Source organism: Melanostigma gelatinosum (assembly GCF_949748355.1).
Source record: "Melanostigma gelatinosum genome assembly, chromosome: 9".
NCBI lineage: Eukaryota > Metazoa > Chordata > Actinopteri > Perciformes > Zoarcidae > Melanostigma > Melanostigma gelatinosum.
Window position 1 is genome coordinate 23,174,728 of NC_136642.1, and position 19,608 is coordinate 23,194,335.

Sequence of the window (19,608 nt, forward strand, 5' to 3'; positions counted from 1 at the left end):
GCAAGTCAAAAGCCCCTTACATATTTTAAATCGAAATTGGAGGAGTTACAAAACAGCCCAAAACAACTGCAGTCTCATTCTATGTGTGGTTGATTGCAAATTAAATGTGATAATCTGCCTCTGAGCCTGTGCGTGTGTCCTCGCCATCCGTATTGCTCTTTAAAAGTGACTCCTTGTGTCACTGAAAGTTATTGAAACTTTGTTGCAGTGTTTCAGGGCGTTTTCACACCTTCAGTTCGTTTGCTTTGTTCTGATTCAGGGGTTAATATGATACAATGTTTGTTCGGTTTGTGTTCACACTGCAACATTTAACAGCGGACTAAATATTGGAAACAAACGCCAAACTGTTCTCTCATTGGTCCGATTTCTATGCTGCTATAAATAGGCTCTGTTGCTTCTTCTTGTTTTTTTAAGGTGTGGGGTATTGGGGGTGCGTGAACCCGGTCGGGATGTGGATAGGGGTGCGTGGCCTAAACTGTTTGGGAACCGCTGCTTTAGAGGTTCACTTTGCCACTCATGTCACTGCCACGCGATCATGTACCCGCCTCACTCTGCAGCAAAGCCACATGACAGGAAAACTGAGAGAAAAGGAGCAGACAGAAATACACAGGCCGAGACGAGAGATGGAAGACAGAGCAGCAACAAGACAGTGAGAGAGAGCGCGAAAGAGAGTGCAGGGACTGCCTGGGTTACATCAAGGAGGAATACTGTGCGTGAGCAACTCTCTGGGCTACTCCACCTGCCAACCAGCAGCAAGCTAATGGCTGGAAAGGTAAAGCGACACAGTGAAGACCAGGGAGAGATACGAAAGACGGGGAGGTGAAGGAAGTCTTTTGTAAGTACTGTAGGTACTGTGTGTGCGGGTATGTGGACTGGTGACAATCTGTGTATGTAATGTATGTATGCAATATGTTATTTGTATTGTATTGTTTTTTAACAGCAGACACTACACTGTATGTATGTTTCCATGACAAATTTCCTTCGGGACAATAAAGTCTATCTTATCTTAAGTAGGAAGGAGGAGAAATGAGTGATGCCCATGGACTGTATATAAGAAGTGGACGCAGTTGCTGTGACGTCAGTAATCGGTTTGTGGAGAGCTGTTTTGAAGCCCAGAGTTCAGGCATTTTGGCCGTCGCCATCTTGGTTTTTTGCAACCAGAAGTGACACGAGAGGGTGGAGCTGAAGCACAACCGAACACAAAATAGTACAATTAACTTTCATGAACTTACATCACACTAAAGTTAAAGTTTCAAGATGGGAACATGGACATAAACGCTGTGATAGTGACCTGTCAATCACAGTAGCCCCGCCCTAAAGCATACTCTTCTTTATGGCCTGTTTGACTCTAAATGGACCATCATTTACCAAACGAACATCATGCTGTATTGAAGACTTGAAACTAGAGATTGAGACCATAAACTCATGTTTACTCAGGGAATAAATCAAGAGAGAAGTAGAGTCATTTTCTCATAGACTTAATTTCTAGCTAGCTTCTAAGCTAATGGGGAAATGCTATGCTAGCGAATAAAATATATCTTCGTACATATTTTCATAAAGAAATACTTGTAGACTAAGGTCTCTCAAGGCTATCAAATGGAAAAAGTAAAACGAATCAGCTTCGATCACTCGTCTCTCACTAGTTTTCCTCTGTGTTGTCTGTATGTAGCTGTAGCTCTGAATAGCATTTATTGCTAACTGTAGCTTCAGACAGCCGCTCCATGGGGGCTGATCGCCGATGGTCAAGCAGCTCGCTCATCGCTCGAAGAACAGCTCGCCTCCTCCGCATGTAGGCATTAGCAGCATTGTAAAATGATGAATTTAACTCCACAATAGCTGCTAGTACAGACAACAAAGCAAGCAATCCATGTTGAAATGAATCGCTGCTGGTCGCCCGGCTGTTTTGTTTTCTTCCGGGTAACGTGATAGTCAGTGTGACGAATCAGGGACGGAGACGTCATGGCTGGTAATAACCAATCCAGTAGCGAGCACGGGTGTGGGCTCATTTTTTCTAACAGACATCCGTATCCGACGTCTACACTGAACCAAAACCCCGGAGTTCTCAAATACCTCCAACCTCGGCGGAGTTTTCAGGTTCCTCCGTTAAGGCTGCTCCAAAACTCCGGCGTGGTGTGGCTGCTCAGTGTAAACGTAGGAAAACTGGACTCGTGTGGATATAGCCTAAAACATTAATCAGCTGTGAAAAGAAGGAAAGGCCATTATGACAATTTCTCGCTTTGTTTGTACAATTAATCAGGGTAACAACATTTCTCTGATGGGAGGTGTGCTGTGTAGTCAATTCCTTTAATTGCTCGTTCATGCGGATCTTTAGAGAGGAACAGTGGGGGGTATTATCAAGAAAGCACAGCAGAGGGGCGGAGAAGAGAAATCATCTGTAGTTTTCTACTGCAGCACTGACCACACTTTGCTTTTCTGTTACGTTTTAAGTCGACTTCATCGGCCTAGTCACTCTCTTTGTCATGGCTATTTCATTATCTCATGATGTGAGAACTGTCTGTTGTGACCACAGCAATGTACACAGAGCTCAGTTAAAAACCCACTACCATGGAATCATAAGGATGTAAGATGATGTAAAGTAACCACACCAGCTGGGACTTTGGCAAACCACAAAAAGACTTTGTAACTACTGCACTGCAACAGACATGCTGAAAATGTCATCAGTCTGTCTATTGGTAAACCAACTGCCGTACTGAACTTCCAATCAGTGCATTTATATGAACTTGAACGAGCTCTATTTGTAATTCAGAGCAAATCCATGATGGAGGGACTGCATCCGCACGGCTCTCAACATGGCGCTAGTGGAGTTGGATGCTAGCAGCCAACAGCGCAAACAATGGCAACAGTGCTGACAAGGCGAGTCAGGCAGACAGCGTTAACCTGAGGGTTAGGTGCTACACACGACGGCCGGCGACAACGTTATCACCGTTAACTGCTGTATGAGAGAAGCTTGTTTATGCCATTTGAAGACCATAAAGAACAAATGACCGATAAAGGTGATTTCTGTAAGCATTTAGAGCTGAGGACCAGCGTTTGCTCCGTCTATGCACTGAAGAGGAAGAAGAGAATAAGGGTTCTAGAGTTTCTAAATTCTCTTCATACTTGACACTCTGCCTCAAGATGTTATGGGACAATGTTGAATATTCAAACTAGAATGTGTGAAGGCCTGAGACTAATACGGTGAGATAAGGCTGTGGATTAGGATAGCGAGAGCAGGATGTAATCTCAAATGTGGTTTGGGCGACAAGGGATGCGAGAAGTAAGTTTGTCAATTATGATTTCGTACATATTTTACACCCTTTAAACTATTTGAAATTGGCTTAAATTCAGGACAATACATGTTGGAAATGTAACATTTCTCCACGCGCTACGGGTCTTTTTTGGAAAGGTGGTGCTGAAAAACCTTGAATTTGGGCTCAAACAAGCTCTACCAGAATCCCCACAACTGTGTCTGTTAGGCCACGAGGCCTCACTACAGCGGACTCTGGACTGGGAGTAACAGGTTTTATTGTAGCAGCCAGGCTTAATCTACGCAACTGCAAGAGCTCACATAGACCAGAGTTTACAGAGTGGCTTCTACTCGTGACAGCTCATACATATAACCGCCAAGGTTCATAAGCAAAACTAGCCAACTTTCTCTGACTTACATTCAAGAGGCAACATCTTAGAGGGTACAGGGTACTAGAGGACAGCAAGTGGATGTATGTACATGTATATGTGCATGTGCACGTCTAAGAAATATTGGGGTGCTTGTGGCTGCCTTTTAAGTTGGGCGTTCTTAATTGACTGAATCATCCATATTTCTGTATAGAGTTAAATATTTTAAAATGTCCAGACACCTACTTTCCATGATCCGGGTGAGGGATCCAGCTAGATTTCTAATGACAGAGCAGATTAATTAGCAGCACACAAGCGTGTTTCTGATTGGCTCCTTACATGTGTGAATGTGCAAGACTTTAGCCAAGTGAAGCGTCCCTGTGACAGCAGGGCAGTGGGACGAAAGGAAAGCCTACACATATTATCATGATCATATCTGAACTTATCCATTTTATTTATATAACAGGAGTAGGGACTTCTTCAGAGGCACAGAGGAGGAAAGAGTGAGCAGCCAGGCTGCATCCCTTTACTACTTTCAATAATACTCAATACTTAGAATGACCCACACTCATTTGATCCCTAACAGATAGCATATGGACCGAAACGGTCGCAGCTGACTTTCTTCGATGCCATGGGACAATCTGCGAGTGCTGCTCATTTTCTGTAAACTGGTGCAGTCGGAAGTGTGCTGAGCTAAAGCAGACACGCGGTCCGATTTCCTGCCTGCCCGTGGAGAGCTGGAAGTGAGCTTGTCAGCTTCTCTTCACCAGAACAAGAGGGGAATAAGAGTGAAGACGCACGGGGCAGATGTGGAGAGTAGAAAACAGGTGACGTGCCTTCAGCAGAAAGGACGACGGGAGAAAAGAGGACAAAAGAAAATCTGAAAATTATCATTCAAAAAAAAACTTTCATACATCATATGCAGTAAAACCTCTTATCAAGTTCAATGCAAATGTCTTTGTTAAACCATGATCACAGTGGAGCTTCTCTCTGTGATACTTTTTAGTGCCATCCTCATTAAAATGATTATCAATGATCCTCATTTAAAGGAAGCCCGTGTGATATTGAGTTTCTAAGTACAGCTACAGCATTGATATTCAACCTTTTAGAAACATTCATTGTTGCACAGTCCTCGTAGGGCGGCTTTTTCCTGCAATGGCATTAAGCGTTTGTGGGCAAAAAGGGATGCCATGTTTATCATGCAATATTGATTGTTTGTTGTTTCTGAGGAAAACTACTTCAGATCAAATAGTCATAAAATAGTGTGATTTGTCAGGTATTTCATTTGCACGATTAGTAAAATCAGGCACATTCTATATTTCCATACAACAATCCTGCTAATTTATTTCCAGCATTGCCTGAATCAGTCGAATACACACAGAAAACTGCTAATAAATGTGCGTCATCTTACGAAATACACCCCCCCCGCCCCCCCTCCGGCCTGTCATGATAATTACGTTATCAATTTATCGTGTCATATATAGACATGAAATCGGTCAATAGTCGGTTGGGGAGCAGACACATTCATACATCACAAGATACAAAAGCTACAGTCAATTAAAACCTGGCAAAGAATTTTGCAAAGGCTTTCCCAAAGAAAATGTAAAAAGGCAGTTTATCAAAGAGTAGTAGAAGTACTGTGGGCTGACGTAAAAATACAGCATATGGAACCATGCATCCAAATGTGTCTGATGTTTGCATAAAGAGAGAATGTGCAAGGAAAGCAGTGCATCTAGTCAGCGTCCCTATAATGTGATTAGAAAAGACTGCATAAGCTAATGTGTTAGCGGCACGGAGGCCCGCTGCCAGAAGTAACAGCTCAAAGCAGGGTGGGAATCAAAGCAGAGGAAACTGAAGAAGTTGTTAGAGTGGCCAGTCACTAAATTATAAGCTTCATATTCAAATCATCTTAAGTATTGGCAAGAGCTGAAACAAGCCCAACCCCAGCAAGAAAGCCTTTTCTCCTCTTACTGGAGACGCCAAATGGAGCTTTGTTAGAAAGCGACCGAGATGAGTAACACGCCTCCTGGTGTGTTTACTCCATCAGAAATTATGAAAAAAGTAAAATAATAGCTTGTTAAAATCAAAGCAGCCTCACCCACAAGACAGTAGGACAAATGCTGAGACATTCAACCGTTCACTCAGGGCCCCTTTTCGGCATGACCCAAGACAACCTGCATCAGAAAACCCGACAGCGTCCGACACAAAAAAAAGTAGAAATTTAGGACCAAATTGACACAGTGGAGCCGTGAGCACACACCAACCGGAGGGAATACAGCCTGGACACAAAGAAACCGGTAATACGTGTCCCAGTGTCGAGTCCAATACCCCAACACAAGGTATGTGCTAATACCAAGTACTGACATTAGGGGTGTAACAATACGCGTATTCGTATTGAACCGTTCGGTACGAGGCTCACGGTTCGGTACGCATGACGAACCGAATAAGTTTGAATACAAAAAAACCCCTTTATTTAACCTTTATTTAACCAGGTAGTCCCATTGAGATTAAAAATCTCTTTTGCAAGATGTAAGTAACAATACTACATAACATTAAGAAGCAGTTTTTGTTTTTTATGCTTATGTGTTGCTAAGAAGACACCCCAGAGGATGGGTCACTCAGGTATAGTTCCATCATTGTTCAAAGTCAAAGAATAACTTTATGATGTTAGTTGTAATGAATAAATATATTTTAAATTAAAGTACATTTCTCTGGCATTTATAGTTTTCTACTGTACCGAAACGTGGCTCCACTGTATCGTACCGAACCGTGAATTTTGTAGAGCAGGAGGAGTACGGAGCTCAAAGAGGTGAGAGTGCTAGGGTGAATGGTAAACAAGTTCACTGGCCTTCAGAGGTGTGCACGCGCGTGTGTGTGTGTGTGTCACAAAGCTGGAGTTTTGGAGTACAGTACAGGCAGAGAATCTAGCTGCGTTAAAGTGTGCAGAGGGTATCCTTAGGGGATACATTAAACACTGTACGGAGCCTCTTTGTTCTGGAGCTCTTTGCCGATTCATTGTGTCATTTCAAAATGTCCGCATTACCTGTAAACTTTCCGTTGATCAACCAGATAAATAAATTGACTAGAATGTTTCTCTGATATGATAAAACCACCTGCTATTCCAAACGTTTGAAACTAAATAAACACATTAGGTAAAGTCTATCAACTAACACCCGGGTGACATGAACCAACAAAACAAAAGCAGCAGATGTCCGAAAACAAGGCGAGGGTTTACTGCGTGGCTTTTTCATCATCAGTCTGTCAGTAGTATGCTTATACAACACTGGTATTTTGTGATTCAGAAATCTAGCTTCAGGGGGTAAGATCCTCCACAAAAGTGCCACGGCAGATCACGTAACGGAACAGAAGAAGTAGCCATGGTGGCGGCCGCAGATCAAAAGGCAGTGGTGGAAGAGGAACTGGCTTACAACAGTGTGTGATTAAGCAGAGCACACAGCTCCGGCAGCAGTCCACACGCACACAGATACACAACCTGATCAACTGATAATCTACTTCCTCTGACTGCTATCTTACAGTTTGACTGGTGGAGTGAGATATTAACACAACGAAACACTAAAGTATTTCCAAATGAATGACATTTTACCTTAATGCCATTGAGGCCTAAATGTGACCCAGTTGGACATAAAGAGAAGCACTTCCTGCCATCTTCCCCCTCATAAAACCAAGCTTACATGAGTAAAACGGTGTGGTTAAATCGGTCGGGCTATTTCACCCTACCCATCTGAATGAAAGCTTAGAATGACTCATCCCCATTCTGGATGTTGCATAATAAAAAACTAGAACTTGTGTTATGTAAGCTGAACAAAGGGGATCTTCCACCCGTATGTGGTGGGAAGGATTTCCTGGGAAAAACAAATGACAGAATTGGGCTTCAACGCTCAGAAATACTATTAACTCTTTTCTGATGAGTCATTAATTGACAACAGGTCCATGCAATCCAACGGTGCTGTGACACAGCAGCCACAGTATAAGTTGTTTTACTGTGACAAGGGGAGGTGGTGATGTTGAAAGTAATGGCTGCCTACCAGCTTCCGTGTGGTTGGAGTTTATAGGTACAAATTGGCAACTCTACAATAATCAGTTACTTTTCCGTAAGTCTATCAATCACTTTTCGAAATTCCACATGAACCACTCTTCACATCGGCATGAATCAGACCTGCCGCCCAGCCATTTGAAAAGAAAATACCTCTCATTTAAAGAGGGCTCGCCTGTGACTGCAGTTATTTCCTTCCTCCAAAAACAGTGGTGAAGAACAGCAGGAGCAAATGCCACAAATGTAGTTTTCATTCAAACAAAGAATTATGGCTGCATATTTTTGCCAAACTATTCAGAGCACACAAGGCCAACTTGCCTCCTAAGTGGACCATATGAAAGGTTGGTGACAAGCAATGTACCAATTAAAAGGCCTTTTCTTCTTTAACAGAGTCTGGCGCTGCTCTCACTCCGCATAAAAACGCACCAGAGCTACATTACATCACTTCTAACAAACTTCATGTCACAATGAGCGCAAAACAAAACACCGGCCTGTTCTGACGGTACACTGTGCATATAAGAAGTGGACATAGTCATTGTGACATCACCCATTGGACTGATGTTTTGAAGCCTCGAGTTTGCGATCTTGGATTACGGCCGTCGCCATGTCGTTTTTTCCGCAACAATGAACGAAAGTTACCATATTTGGAATGAGGAGGAGTGACGTTAGAGACGTCGTATACAACTCTGGTAGCGTCAGCTACCTGTCAATCACAGTAAGCCCGCCCTAAAGCATACTCTGCTTTATGGTCTGTTTGACTCTAATGGACCATCATTTACTAAATGAACATCATGCTGTATTGAAGAAGACTTGAAACTAGAGACTGAGACCATAAACTCATGTTTACAATGTTTACTGAGGGAATAAATCAAGAGAGAAGTAGAGTCATTTTCTCATAGCCCCCTGCTGGTCAGTAGAGAGAATGCACGTTTTAAGACACATCGGCTTCACTCGGCAGAACTGGAGGTTGCCACCTGGTTTTGACCCGATATTCTCTGGTCTCAGCTCAGCTTAAAACACTGAATGTATTATCATTACTTTGTTAGTAAAACACTCATTCTTAAAAGTACTGCTGCTAATAAAATGGGGTATCGTACCGTTTTTAAATGGTATTGCGATACCTTTCCAACATCGGTATACTGTGCAACAATAATCGCAAATATATATTTTTTTTAATCATTCAGCCCTCGTTAGTGTCGCTCACTACTGAGCCTACCAGACAACGTTATCGTCACTTCACTTGTTCAACTGACTTTAGCAGTTCAGATAACAGACACTCGACTGTCCTTCTGTTATTACAGACATGTGATCTAACCATAGACACTTCGTGGAATCCAGGCTGAATATAGGGGACGCACTGGAGTCGATATTTAGCGTTATTTTTGGCATTTAGGAAAAAAGTTTATATTCTTTGTCATGGAAGCCAGTCCTGTACAATATACAGGGGCGACACTGCTGATAAAAACGTAAAGATGTGAAGAGAATGACAGTTGTCTCTGTTCAAATCAAAAGGGTGTTTAACATCTCGCTGCTCACTGTCCCACAACAGCCTTTTCATCGTTACCGTACATTGTTTTTGGACTTTCAAAAGATCACTCGTACACTGGGTCCAGTGGGACACCGAACACTGTGCCGATAACAGAGGATCTTTCAAGGGATACAGGAAGGCCACATTCAGTTACAAGCAAGGTAGACAGATCACTGAGAGTTGCTGATCAAATATAATCCAGAAGCATAATTTATATTAAAATGTTGTTGTACACTCCAGAGAAATGGAAACCCCTCTGTCCTGTAATTTAAGCAAACAGAACCACGCCTTCAATCTCAATGTAGAGGGTTAGCTGACAAAATGAGGTCTTCACTGCAGTTGACAGTCGACAGACCTTTAGTGTGGCAAACACAGCTCAGGATATGCTGCCAGTAATGCGGCGAGTCGGAAGTTTGTAAAACCAATATTATTCCTATTTGTTGACACTGTGTCAGAACTGTTGACTCAACGGTACATTTCAGACAAAACGTTTGCAGCGGTGAATTCAAGTTTCCTACATCTGAAAGAGAGCTAGATTTAACACTTAAGACTTTTTTTTATTGCCACTTGGAATGAAATTTCAGAGCAATTTTACAATGAGGAAAAAAGAAGAACATCGTGCCGGGTTTGAATCACTTCCTGCACAGAAATACGACGTGCCTCATTTACGTCGCCATGCCGTGAACTCTTGCGCGAGTGGCCGAGTATGCGCTTCCTCATGACGTCGCTAGCTAGCAGACATCAGATCTGCTCTGAGCATCAAGACCGCTAACAAAATACGAGTGCCGTTGGTGTCCTCTCTCCTGATCCGAGTGACGTCATTGCAAGAGGCATTCGGTAAATGAAAATAGATGTTTAGGCATTTATAAGATCGATGTAATGCAAAGTGAGGCCTTATTTCTAGATTCATAAATTCAATAACTTTTAAGACTTTAAGGATCCACAGGAACCCTGTGTATTGAAAGTGGAAAACTCTTAAAAACTTTTTGATTTAATGAAATCCAAACACAATACCACTAACTTCTGTTGCCAAATGTACCACGAGTTGAGTCGACTGAACGGACATTCAAGTCCTGCATTTGCTCAGAATAACACCACAAACATGTTCTATTATAACATGTTCCCATGAATACGGTGTGTATTGTTCCCATATGTTAAAGGCCGAGAGCAAGAATAACCGGCAGCAGTAGCAGTGGTGACGGTAATGAGCTCCACTGTGAGGTAGGAGTCATATTACTGCAGTAATGCAGCAGCAGGCCCAGCGCTGGTGTCAACAGCTCGACATCTGAAGCGTCATATAGACAGAGTTATTGCAGGGCTGTTCAATAGGACTGAAGAAAATCATCATCAGCAAACAATTGGGAAAATGGCAGCAGTGTGGAGTCCAAACTGCACAAGGTCGCGCCTCCCGGTGGGTCTGCGAGTGTGTCGGCCTATCTGACCCCTTCATCTCGTCTGCTGCCGGCGGCTGACGGAACATTTGCTCCCCCTGCCCGGTGAAAAGCACCCGCGTTTGGCAGAGTCGCCATCGCTAGCCATGAGGATCGGGTTTCAGGTGGTCCGTCAACAGAGCCGGGCCACGGGCACAAACTGTCACGACCCCCGCGACCTGAGCACAGTGCGCCGCTGAAGGCACCCTAATGGAGAGGCAGCGGGAGCGCACGTGCTCTCGTGAATCATCTGCCTTGCACTGCTGACCTGGATCCAGCTTGTTTGTTTTGTTTAACGGTCATCTACAGCAGAGAATAAAAGAAAGAAAATAAGGACTGACTCACTCACGCCATCATTTGACCCTCGCAGCAGTGAAAGGATTGAGATGATTAAGCAGAAATGAGCGAGAAAAAGAATCAGATCTGAGGGGGCAGTTGGTGAAAATGAAGCCAACGGGGCTAAATGGAGGATCTACTTCCCTATTCTGTTTCAAGCAGGCACTTTTCATTTCTCCTCCCTGCCCTTCATTTCAAAACCTTCAAAAAGGCACCAGTGTGGTACGACTAGATCGCCTGAGACGCGTGTACAGCGATAACGCAGCCTCGGGTCTATTACGGAACACAGAAACCCCTCAGAGCGCCTTGTAATGTGGCACGGCTCATGATGACCCCCCATTCTGCAGCCCATCAACTCCATCCTCAATAAACAACGGTTATCCTCCATTTGTGCATGCGACAACAAAGAGAACAGTATCCTCACATTAGACAGGATCTGTCACCATGTCTGCTTTCACAAGGTCCTTCTCAGTTCACTTTGCTGCCATCAACCATCGACATTCGTTTTAAAAAGGCACAAAGCCAACCAGTGATTTCAGAATGTTTGATAATACTGTTGTTGCAACGGTTGGGGTTTGATTATTCCCATCACAACCACACATTTTGTTGGTTTATTGTCCTAGACATCTAATACAACTAAGATTAATTCATGCCACTGACATAATGATGACAGAACAGGATAATAAATCAACTGCAGCCTTTCAAAGAGAAATGAACTATTAATTCTGAAGGGGAACAGTGAGACATTGGAGTTGGAATGGGGGAAAAAAAACAACATTGAAATATCCGAAACAAAACAATGAATAAAATGGACTCCCGGCTCAGTTGACAAAAATGTGCAATGCTGCACAACACCCCAAGTCTTAAAGTAAACATGCCACAATAATATAATGCCATTGTAATATGATATGAAACAGAGGAGAGCATGAAATCTCCATATTTGAGATGCTGAAAACAGCATTTTCTGCCCTTTTTGCAAGAAAAGGGACTTTAACGACGAATCGATTATCAAAATAGCTGGCGATTAATATTCTGTCAAATCGACTAATCGTTGCAGTTCTATCTGACACACCGGCCTAATATATCAATCAGAGGGAAGTTTTGTGTTTTACTCACATGAGCTTTGTCAGCGCACCAACACCAGTTTTCAGAAAGCACACTAACCAGAAAACAGCTTTCATTTTGGTCTTTTGGACTCAATGAAAATGAGATGACTGTGATCATCCTCTTTTAAAAGATAAGAACGACAGCAACATCGCGAGTGCACGAGGGAACTGTCAAACAGCGGTTGGGTAAAGGCTGTAAACTCTGCTGCTTTTATCTTCCTGAATGCTCGACAACCTCCAGGTGTCTTTAGTGTGACCGCTGATTACTCCTTCCGCACTTTTCAAATGTCTTCCTGCGAGACAAACAGCGGGTTCAAACTCCAGCCTGTTGTACATTAATAACTGTTTGGCAAAGACAAGCTTCTTCCCCCGACAGAGCAGAGGGTTCCTCTTCCACAGATGAGGCGGCCCGAAAATGTACTGTACGACATGAATGTACAAACAGATATTACCTGACCTTTCACATATTGCGTCACCAGATTTCCTGCAGGGGAGACACCAACACACACACGTCTCCTTGGCCAGCCACATATCTAGTTTACATCATGCTGCCAGTCAGATAGCAAAGGGAGAAACGATAGACCAATGAGAGCGGCGTGTGAATAAATTTCACTCCTCGCCATGCCACGTTAGGCTCTCAGACAGCGACACGCGGGGAAAGGCGCAGGACCCTCCATCCAGCCAGAGCTTTCAAGCCTCGCTCTTTTATTCAGCAGACGAGACAACGACAAGCTGTTTAATCCACGCTGCTTGGTCTCAGAATAATCATTAAAACGCTTGCAGTGATGCAATGCAGGCTTCGGCCAAGGCAACAAAAAAATTATTAAATGGACAATATCTGCCAGAACCAGAAGTCATAGTAGTAGAGATTTTGAAATCAAAACACAAGTGAGAAAAGGGGCTGCGATGAAGAGCGTCGGCCCCCGGCTTGTTTCAACTGAGGGGAGCTTTCATGTGCATGAGCAGATCATTCGTATTTGAGAAGAACAAACATGAATGACTGCAAAATCTGATTTTTTGGGCCAGGGCCATGCTCACGCCTTATCTTGCTAACCTCACTAACCTCACTGTCAGCTGCAAGCCCGGGCTGCACTAACATCCGAAGCCTTTTACACACTTGAATTTTTTTTTTTTTTAAATGAGCAGCTTGTACTTCAAGTATTCAAGGTGATGGAAACTTTCAAGACCGCACTGAATCCGAACACTGGATATTGTTAAGCAGAATAAGGGGGCACAGATGTGGAGACAAACACTGGTTTTATAAACTTCAGAATGATGGACGCTGTGCAAAAGGCGCATTAAACCCTTGTTATATGAATAGGGTGCGAGAATAGGGTACAATATGATGACAGTTTGCAACACTGAGGCTAAATTACGACCCGGTAATCAGTGCCAGTGTGTCGATGCAAGGCGACGCAGGTAAACAAAGGAGGAAAATCTGTGTCAGAGGGACTTCGCTCGCGACTGCTTCTTTTCCGGGTTCAACCCGCGTCAGATGAGGCCTGTCACCATTGTCCTAGTTTACTCTGCTGTGACCCCCCCCCCCCCACCTTTCTTCCGAACTGGCTGTTACAACGTTGCACTTAATAATGAACGACAATAGATACGCAGGCCGTCACCGGGTACCGAGGAGGAGAGCCTTAAATGTGGGGGGTGTTTCTCAATCAGAAAAGGTACAGATACACAAAACACAACAAGTAACATTTAGCCCGATTTGTCCCCGTTTGAAGTTTGAACCAAACACAAAAGCAAGAAGTCTTATTTTTTGAGAATTTAGGCGCGTGACAAACAGTTCACTTGACATGTTTGGAAAGATAACGTTACATCCCAACAATACAACCGAGGCTACATTTGTAGCAACATGTCTCGACAAACAACGCAAATAAGCTAAGTGCGTGAATGTGGGGGAAGACCAAACTCACCAGGGGTCAAACTCGTGAATGATGCTCTCGAAGCGAATGACAGCGAAGAGCCGGGCGCTGAAACCGGCCAGCCAGGCCAGGAACAGGATGGTGAAAGACAGCAAAGACTGCCACCCAGCCGGCTGCGACAGGCCGCCGGACAGACCTCCTCCTTGCCCGGCGTTGCTGCCTCTCTCCGCCACCACCGCCGTGCTGCTGCGTCCGTTCCCCGAGTACGACGCTCCGGAGTTCAGTAAGGATTTGTGTTTGTTGTCGGAGACCGGGTGATGCTCCGCCATATTCTACGTCAGTCCCGTCGTGGCGGGCGAGCGAAGAGAGCTATCTGGTATCACACAGGAAAGACCCCCCCCCTCCAACCTTTTTTTTCCTTTTTCGCTGCCACGCTCCTCTTCCGAAACCACTTGCACCACCTTCCCTGGAGCCCCCGTACCCCCCCTAAAACGCCAGCTGTAATTGCCAACTTTCTAACCTTACTTCCCACCAACCGCAAAACCAGCTAACATAATCCCGAGGAGTCACATAGTAGCGCTGTTTTGCAGCATACTGGAAGTGTCACATGCGGCTCGAGCAGTTACTCCTTCCTTTCTTGGGAGCTGGATGAAGGGGCGGGAGCTGCGCGCGGAGCAGGAAGAGCTGTCAGCCTCTCACAGCGAGACAGGTACGGCTAAGGGGGGGACGCGGCTCCGGGAGGAGCCCAATCCCACAGTAGAGCGCGCCTGACGGACAACCGGAACGACCAATGACAAAAGAGCCGCCTGACACTCCGAAGACGCTCTGAAGCGAAGACGTCGGGTGACGGGCAGCGAGAAGAGCGTATGGCACGCGAACAGCGCAGGGGCGCTGGAGTCGCGCAAGCCAATGAAATCAATGAATTTCACTGAAACTATACATTGACGGAGCCAGCGCTAGTATGACAGGGCTCAGTAGCGGGGCTGTGAGCCAACCTCAGGCCCTCATGGAAGCCAGTAGTTACTTATCAACACCGGAAGTACGGAGCTGTAATTCCCTTATGGAGATACGCAGCCTAGAAGTCAACAATAAGCCATTTGTTTCAACAAGCTCGTGCTGCTGTGAACAACCATTTTCGTTTCCACAGGGGGAGTAACTATACTTTATTAACGGTTAATAAACAATTAGCTATTTCTTAATTTAACCATTATAAGCCATTAAAGAGTTACTCCAGCAATTTTGTATTGCACTTACTTCAAAGTTAGGGGTCTCACAAAAGACACAATAATAATATATAATAAGAAGAATTAGTTTCTTTGTAGCTCAATAGTTAAATCCACTCATTAAATCCATCATATTGTATTCTATTCTATCACTTTGCATCCTCTGAAAGCAGCAGTGCGTGTCAGACGTGAGTCAAAGGACTTACAATACTTTTATTTACCGAGCAGGAAACATCTCCACTGACCCCACGAACACAAAGCTGGATTTTCTCCAGCATTTTGGAGAATCTGAGACCATTCGATTAGGCGTCCCTCTTCTCACAGAAAGACAACGAGCAGAGAGATAGTATATTGAGGTGAAAAGAGCTCAGCAGCCTGGAGAGGAGCTGGAGGAGCTTGATAATTCATTGAGTATTTGCTGAAGCAGACGGGAAGGCTATGTGAGCCCAGGGACATGTTTGGAGTCCACAATGAGGTTCACCTCCACGCTGAACCGAGCCGGCCCACCACAGAGGATTGTGGCTCCAATGTGCAGGACTAGCCACTGTTCCAAGGTTTTACAGAGAATTAACCTCATATATTCTTTTATCCATTTCAATTTCTGGACCGTTGTAAATGCTTCGTCGTTCTGATAACTTTTCATGATGTGCTCTTTTGAAATCCTTCCTCTAGAACAGTGAGAGGAATGAGCAAACATGGGCGGATCGGTCTGGCGTTTACCTCACAGCTTCCTGTGGCGCGGTGGATCTGGATATTGTGATTGAAAGACTTTGTGTTTTGTTGGTCTATCAGGCCTTCCTGTGTACTTTGGCTTTCTTACAAAAACCCCGAAAACCTATTTTCTCAATCAGCCTTCTACAAGCAGTGATAAGGTCTCACGTGACCACAAGTTTGGATTGCTTCAGATCAGGGATGTTTTGTTTTTTGTTTTTCCTGGGGCTCTTCTCAGTGGTCTGAAGTAGGAGGGACTGCTGTTTGGCAACTGTCAATCAAACCACATTTTTGAGTTTCAAACTTTTCGAGTCTTTATGGGAACGAAATTATGTTTCCATCAGTGGATTTAAATCTGTTCAAACAAAAAAAGAGTTCCACAAGCATCAATTCTTTTTTGAATTATACTTTATATTCCTGCTTGGCAACACGTTAGGGAAACATAATATCCTGACATCTGCTACATATTTGTCTCTGATTCTTCTCCTATAAACAGGCTGGTGTACTGTATTGGTAAAGAAATAAAAACAACAACATTTACAGTTGAATAAAGGCTTGAAGAAAGTCTTAAAAAACAGAGACAGGAAACTGGTTTCACGCTGAGAGTCAGTCAGGAACCATATGAGTAATCTTCTGATCTTGACTTTAAAAGGGACGTCAGTAACTAGGGTAGAACTTTGACAGTATCCCATGGTGCATCTGTTCATGCAGGTTGGTTGCACATGCATTGCGGTGGAAAAGCACATTGAGTTTAGTCGAAATGAAAAGTGTTTCTACGTCATTCGTATGTAAAAGCAGGCGACGTGCGCCCACGAGCGAGGAACAGAAAGAGATCGAGGACGTTCTGCGGCTAATAATAACGAAGGACGTTTTTTTCTTGGAGCCAAATGTATCTCATGCACTATATCCTTCCTCACATGAAATGCCTTCCTCTTCTTTGCAGTGTCTGCAAAACACACACAGGCCTGCACAGAACTGTGACACACTGCAGGAGAGATGAGGGAGGATTCTTAAGGTTGACCTGTATCTTCCTGCGTAGTCTCATATCCCAAACTCAGCTCTACAGATGATGTAAGGTAGCATAGTTCGAGTTAAAGTTAAAGTTGAAAGTTACTTTTGCAGAAGTCAACAAAACGAATCGAAGTGGGGCAAACGTGCAAGATCTCGTGGTTAAACAATCAAACTGCAAATGTCCTGTCTTCATTTCTTAAGAAACAAAGTCCGCCTTAAACCAAGATTAAAGTTGCAGATTATATAGACTGCATTACAAGGAAGCCAATATCTTCTCCTCACTTCATTTGCATAATGTGGTGTACATGAAAGTAACACCAAAGATAGATTGGTTTCATTTTTCACATCCGATGGTCGACAACTCTTTTTGTTTTAGAAACCGTTTCATTTAAATGCAGGCCTGAGCCTTAACGTATAACACTCTTTATCTTCTAGTTAATACCAAACCTGTTGGAACTAAAGCCTGAGATTGGACCCTATACTCCCTGTGGATTTAATGCAACTTCTGCGTTCCTCCTCAGCAGACTCTCTTAACTTTAATCATCGTTTGATGTCTGAAAAAGAAAAAAAGAGAAGGCATTGACCTTAAAGGGGACATGTCATGAAAACTCCCCTTTTTCAGGGCTTCTGCAGGTACCGACCCAACAAACTGCTTCCTGTGAGCTGCCTGGATCAGAAAACATGTGATTGAACAAGTCATGTGCAGGCCCACGTCTGACAGCGCCCACGTGAACACACTGATAACATCGCCGTTGTATTAATCCTGCACTACATGTTTGAACAGCGGCTGCTATCAGAGTAATTAATGAAGTGCTGGAGCGTGACCTTTGCGCCAATGAGACCAATTCATTCATTTGTCATTTCCATTCATCTCTGCAGCGGCGACCATCTTGAAACTGAAACACATGACGCAGTTTGTGGTGAGCTGTGCTCCTGCTGCAAGCGCGGTGGTAAACCATCGTAGTTTACACTTACAAGTGAAGGTGTGACAAAGCTTTCAGTTGCATGAGATCCCTCATCGCGTAGAGAGGCCCTTAGAGTCCCATTTTAGCACCGACACAGCTTGTTCAGCTCTGATTTCACACACACACACACACACACACACACACACACGCACACACACACACACACACACACACACACACACACACACACACACACACACACACACACACACACACACAGCGATAGAATGCGTGTTGATACGATGAGAGTTGTGTTTGTTTGTCTGGCTCTCGGTTTATCATAAAAACAAATAATGTAACCTGATTGGTGGATCTATTCTCATTCACCCTCACGAGCACTGTTCCATCCAGCTACATCCTTTTACCTGATAATCTCCATTATTAAGCATGCTAGAAGACAACTGTCCTGAGGAAACAAATGAAAGTTTAGGAATACATATAAAAATATGACCATTAATTATGCTTCTTGCGTATCCAATTTAAAACAATATATTTTATACCCACTTCAGCTCATTTGATGTTTCAACATAAGAAATAAAATAAGCATATATGTGGGGGAGGGGGTCACAAAGACTGTACAGGTTTGTACATATACTTACCAAGGGTCTAACTTTTGGTTTGCACAGACGCTAGAACTTTGTAATGCAGTACCATCGTCAGCCACCAGATGGCAACCCAAACTATTTCTCTGTTTTTACTGTGGTCAGAGCCAGAATGTTATCCGAGTGGTAAATGTGCAAATAATGCCCAAGATAAACCTATAGCTCCGTTTGTAGGAATGCATTTTGACAGTATCGTGTTAGGCTGCACACATGTACGGAGAGTGAAATCAGAGACTGCTGTTTGTGTGTTTAAGGCGAACTGGCCTCTATGAGAGGCTGCGGTGTGGAGGATGCACAGGCAGGCCTCACACCACCGTGCCTCAGAGGTGTACTTCTTTTCATATGTCACAGGTATTACTGTATTACTGTCCAATTTCTCTTGACTTTGGCAATCAATTTGTTCCTATAATGACTTCATGTCATTGTTTGTCAAAAGCACCCTAAAAAGCTCTCTACATACTGAGACCGAGGTCTATCTAATTTTGTATTGAACGACAAAGTTTGAATGACTGTGCGTTTATTTCAATGATTTCATATTGGGGGTCTGGATGACTCTGGTTGGTTGCACCATATACATATCACACAGATGATGTTTAATTAAAATGGAAATGACTAAAACCAGATGAAAGGATGGTAAATAAGCCTTTAAGTATTGGGATAAAAGCTGTTTTTTGTTTTCATAAAAGATAGTATGTATTTTCATTATACACAATATGCAAATCCTCTAAAGTAATAATAAAGTGCTTGTTTTTCCCCCAGATGACATAAATGACATAACTGATCATGTTTTGAGAGGAACTTAACATTTCGCTATGATGGAGGTTCTTATGGTAGTTTATTCAGTTGGTATGTTTAATTTGTTGGATGGTTCATCAGCTGGATTTCAATCAGGAGAGACTTGTTTCATAAGTTTAACAATGATTTATTATACAAGCGTCAAATATGAAAAGTGCAAAGTCTTTGGCGATTGGACTCCATCCTGAAGTACTGTCACTGAGGGTAGGGATACTGAGGTCCAACAGGCCTAATCCCCCCTTGGAGTCCAGACACTGGTGGTGGTGATGAAAGGAGTTGCTGCACTGATGATGCATCAGGAGCCTGACTGTGATGCTGACTGGAGGCGACTGGGGTGGAGGAGGGTTGCATCTGCTGCGCT

General features: G+C 43.7%; 1 protein-coding gene across 1 annotated transcript in view; it reads right to left on the bottom strand.

Moving 5' to 3' along the window:
* Positions 1 to 14,509, bottom strand: part of LOC306782244 (dolichyl-diphosphooligosaccharide--protein glycosyltransferase subunit STT3B-like) — a 45,100-nt gene extending 30,591 nt beyond the window's left edge. The window contains exon 1 of the mRNA XM_079275514.1: positions 13,992 to 14,509. Within this exon, the coding sequence (XP_079131640.1) occupies positions 13,992 to 14,269 (278 nt within the window). The 5' untranslated portion in view covers positions 14,270 to 14,509. The remainder of the gene's footprint in view (positions 1 to 13,991) is intronic.
* Positions 14,510 to 19,608: the final 5,099 nt, after the last annotated feature.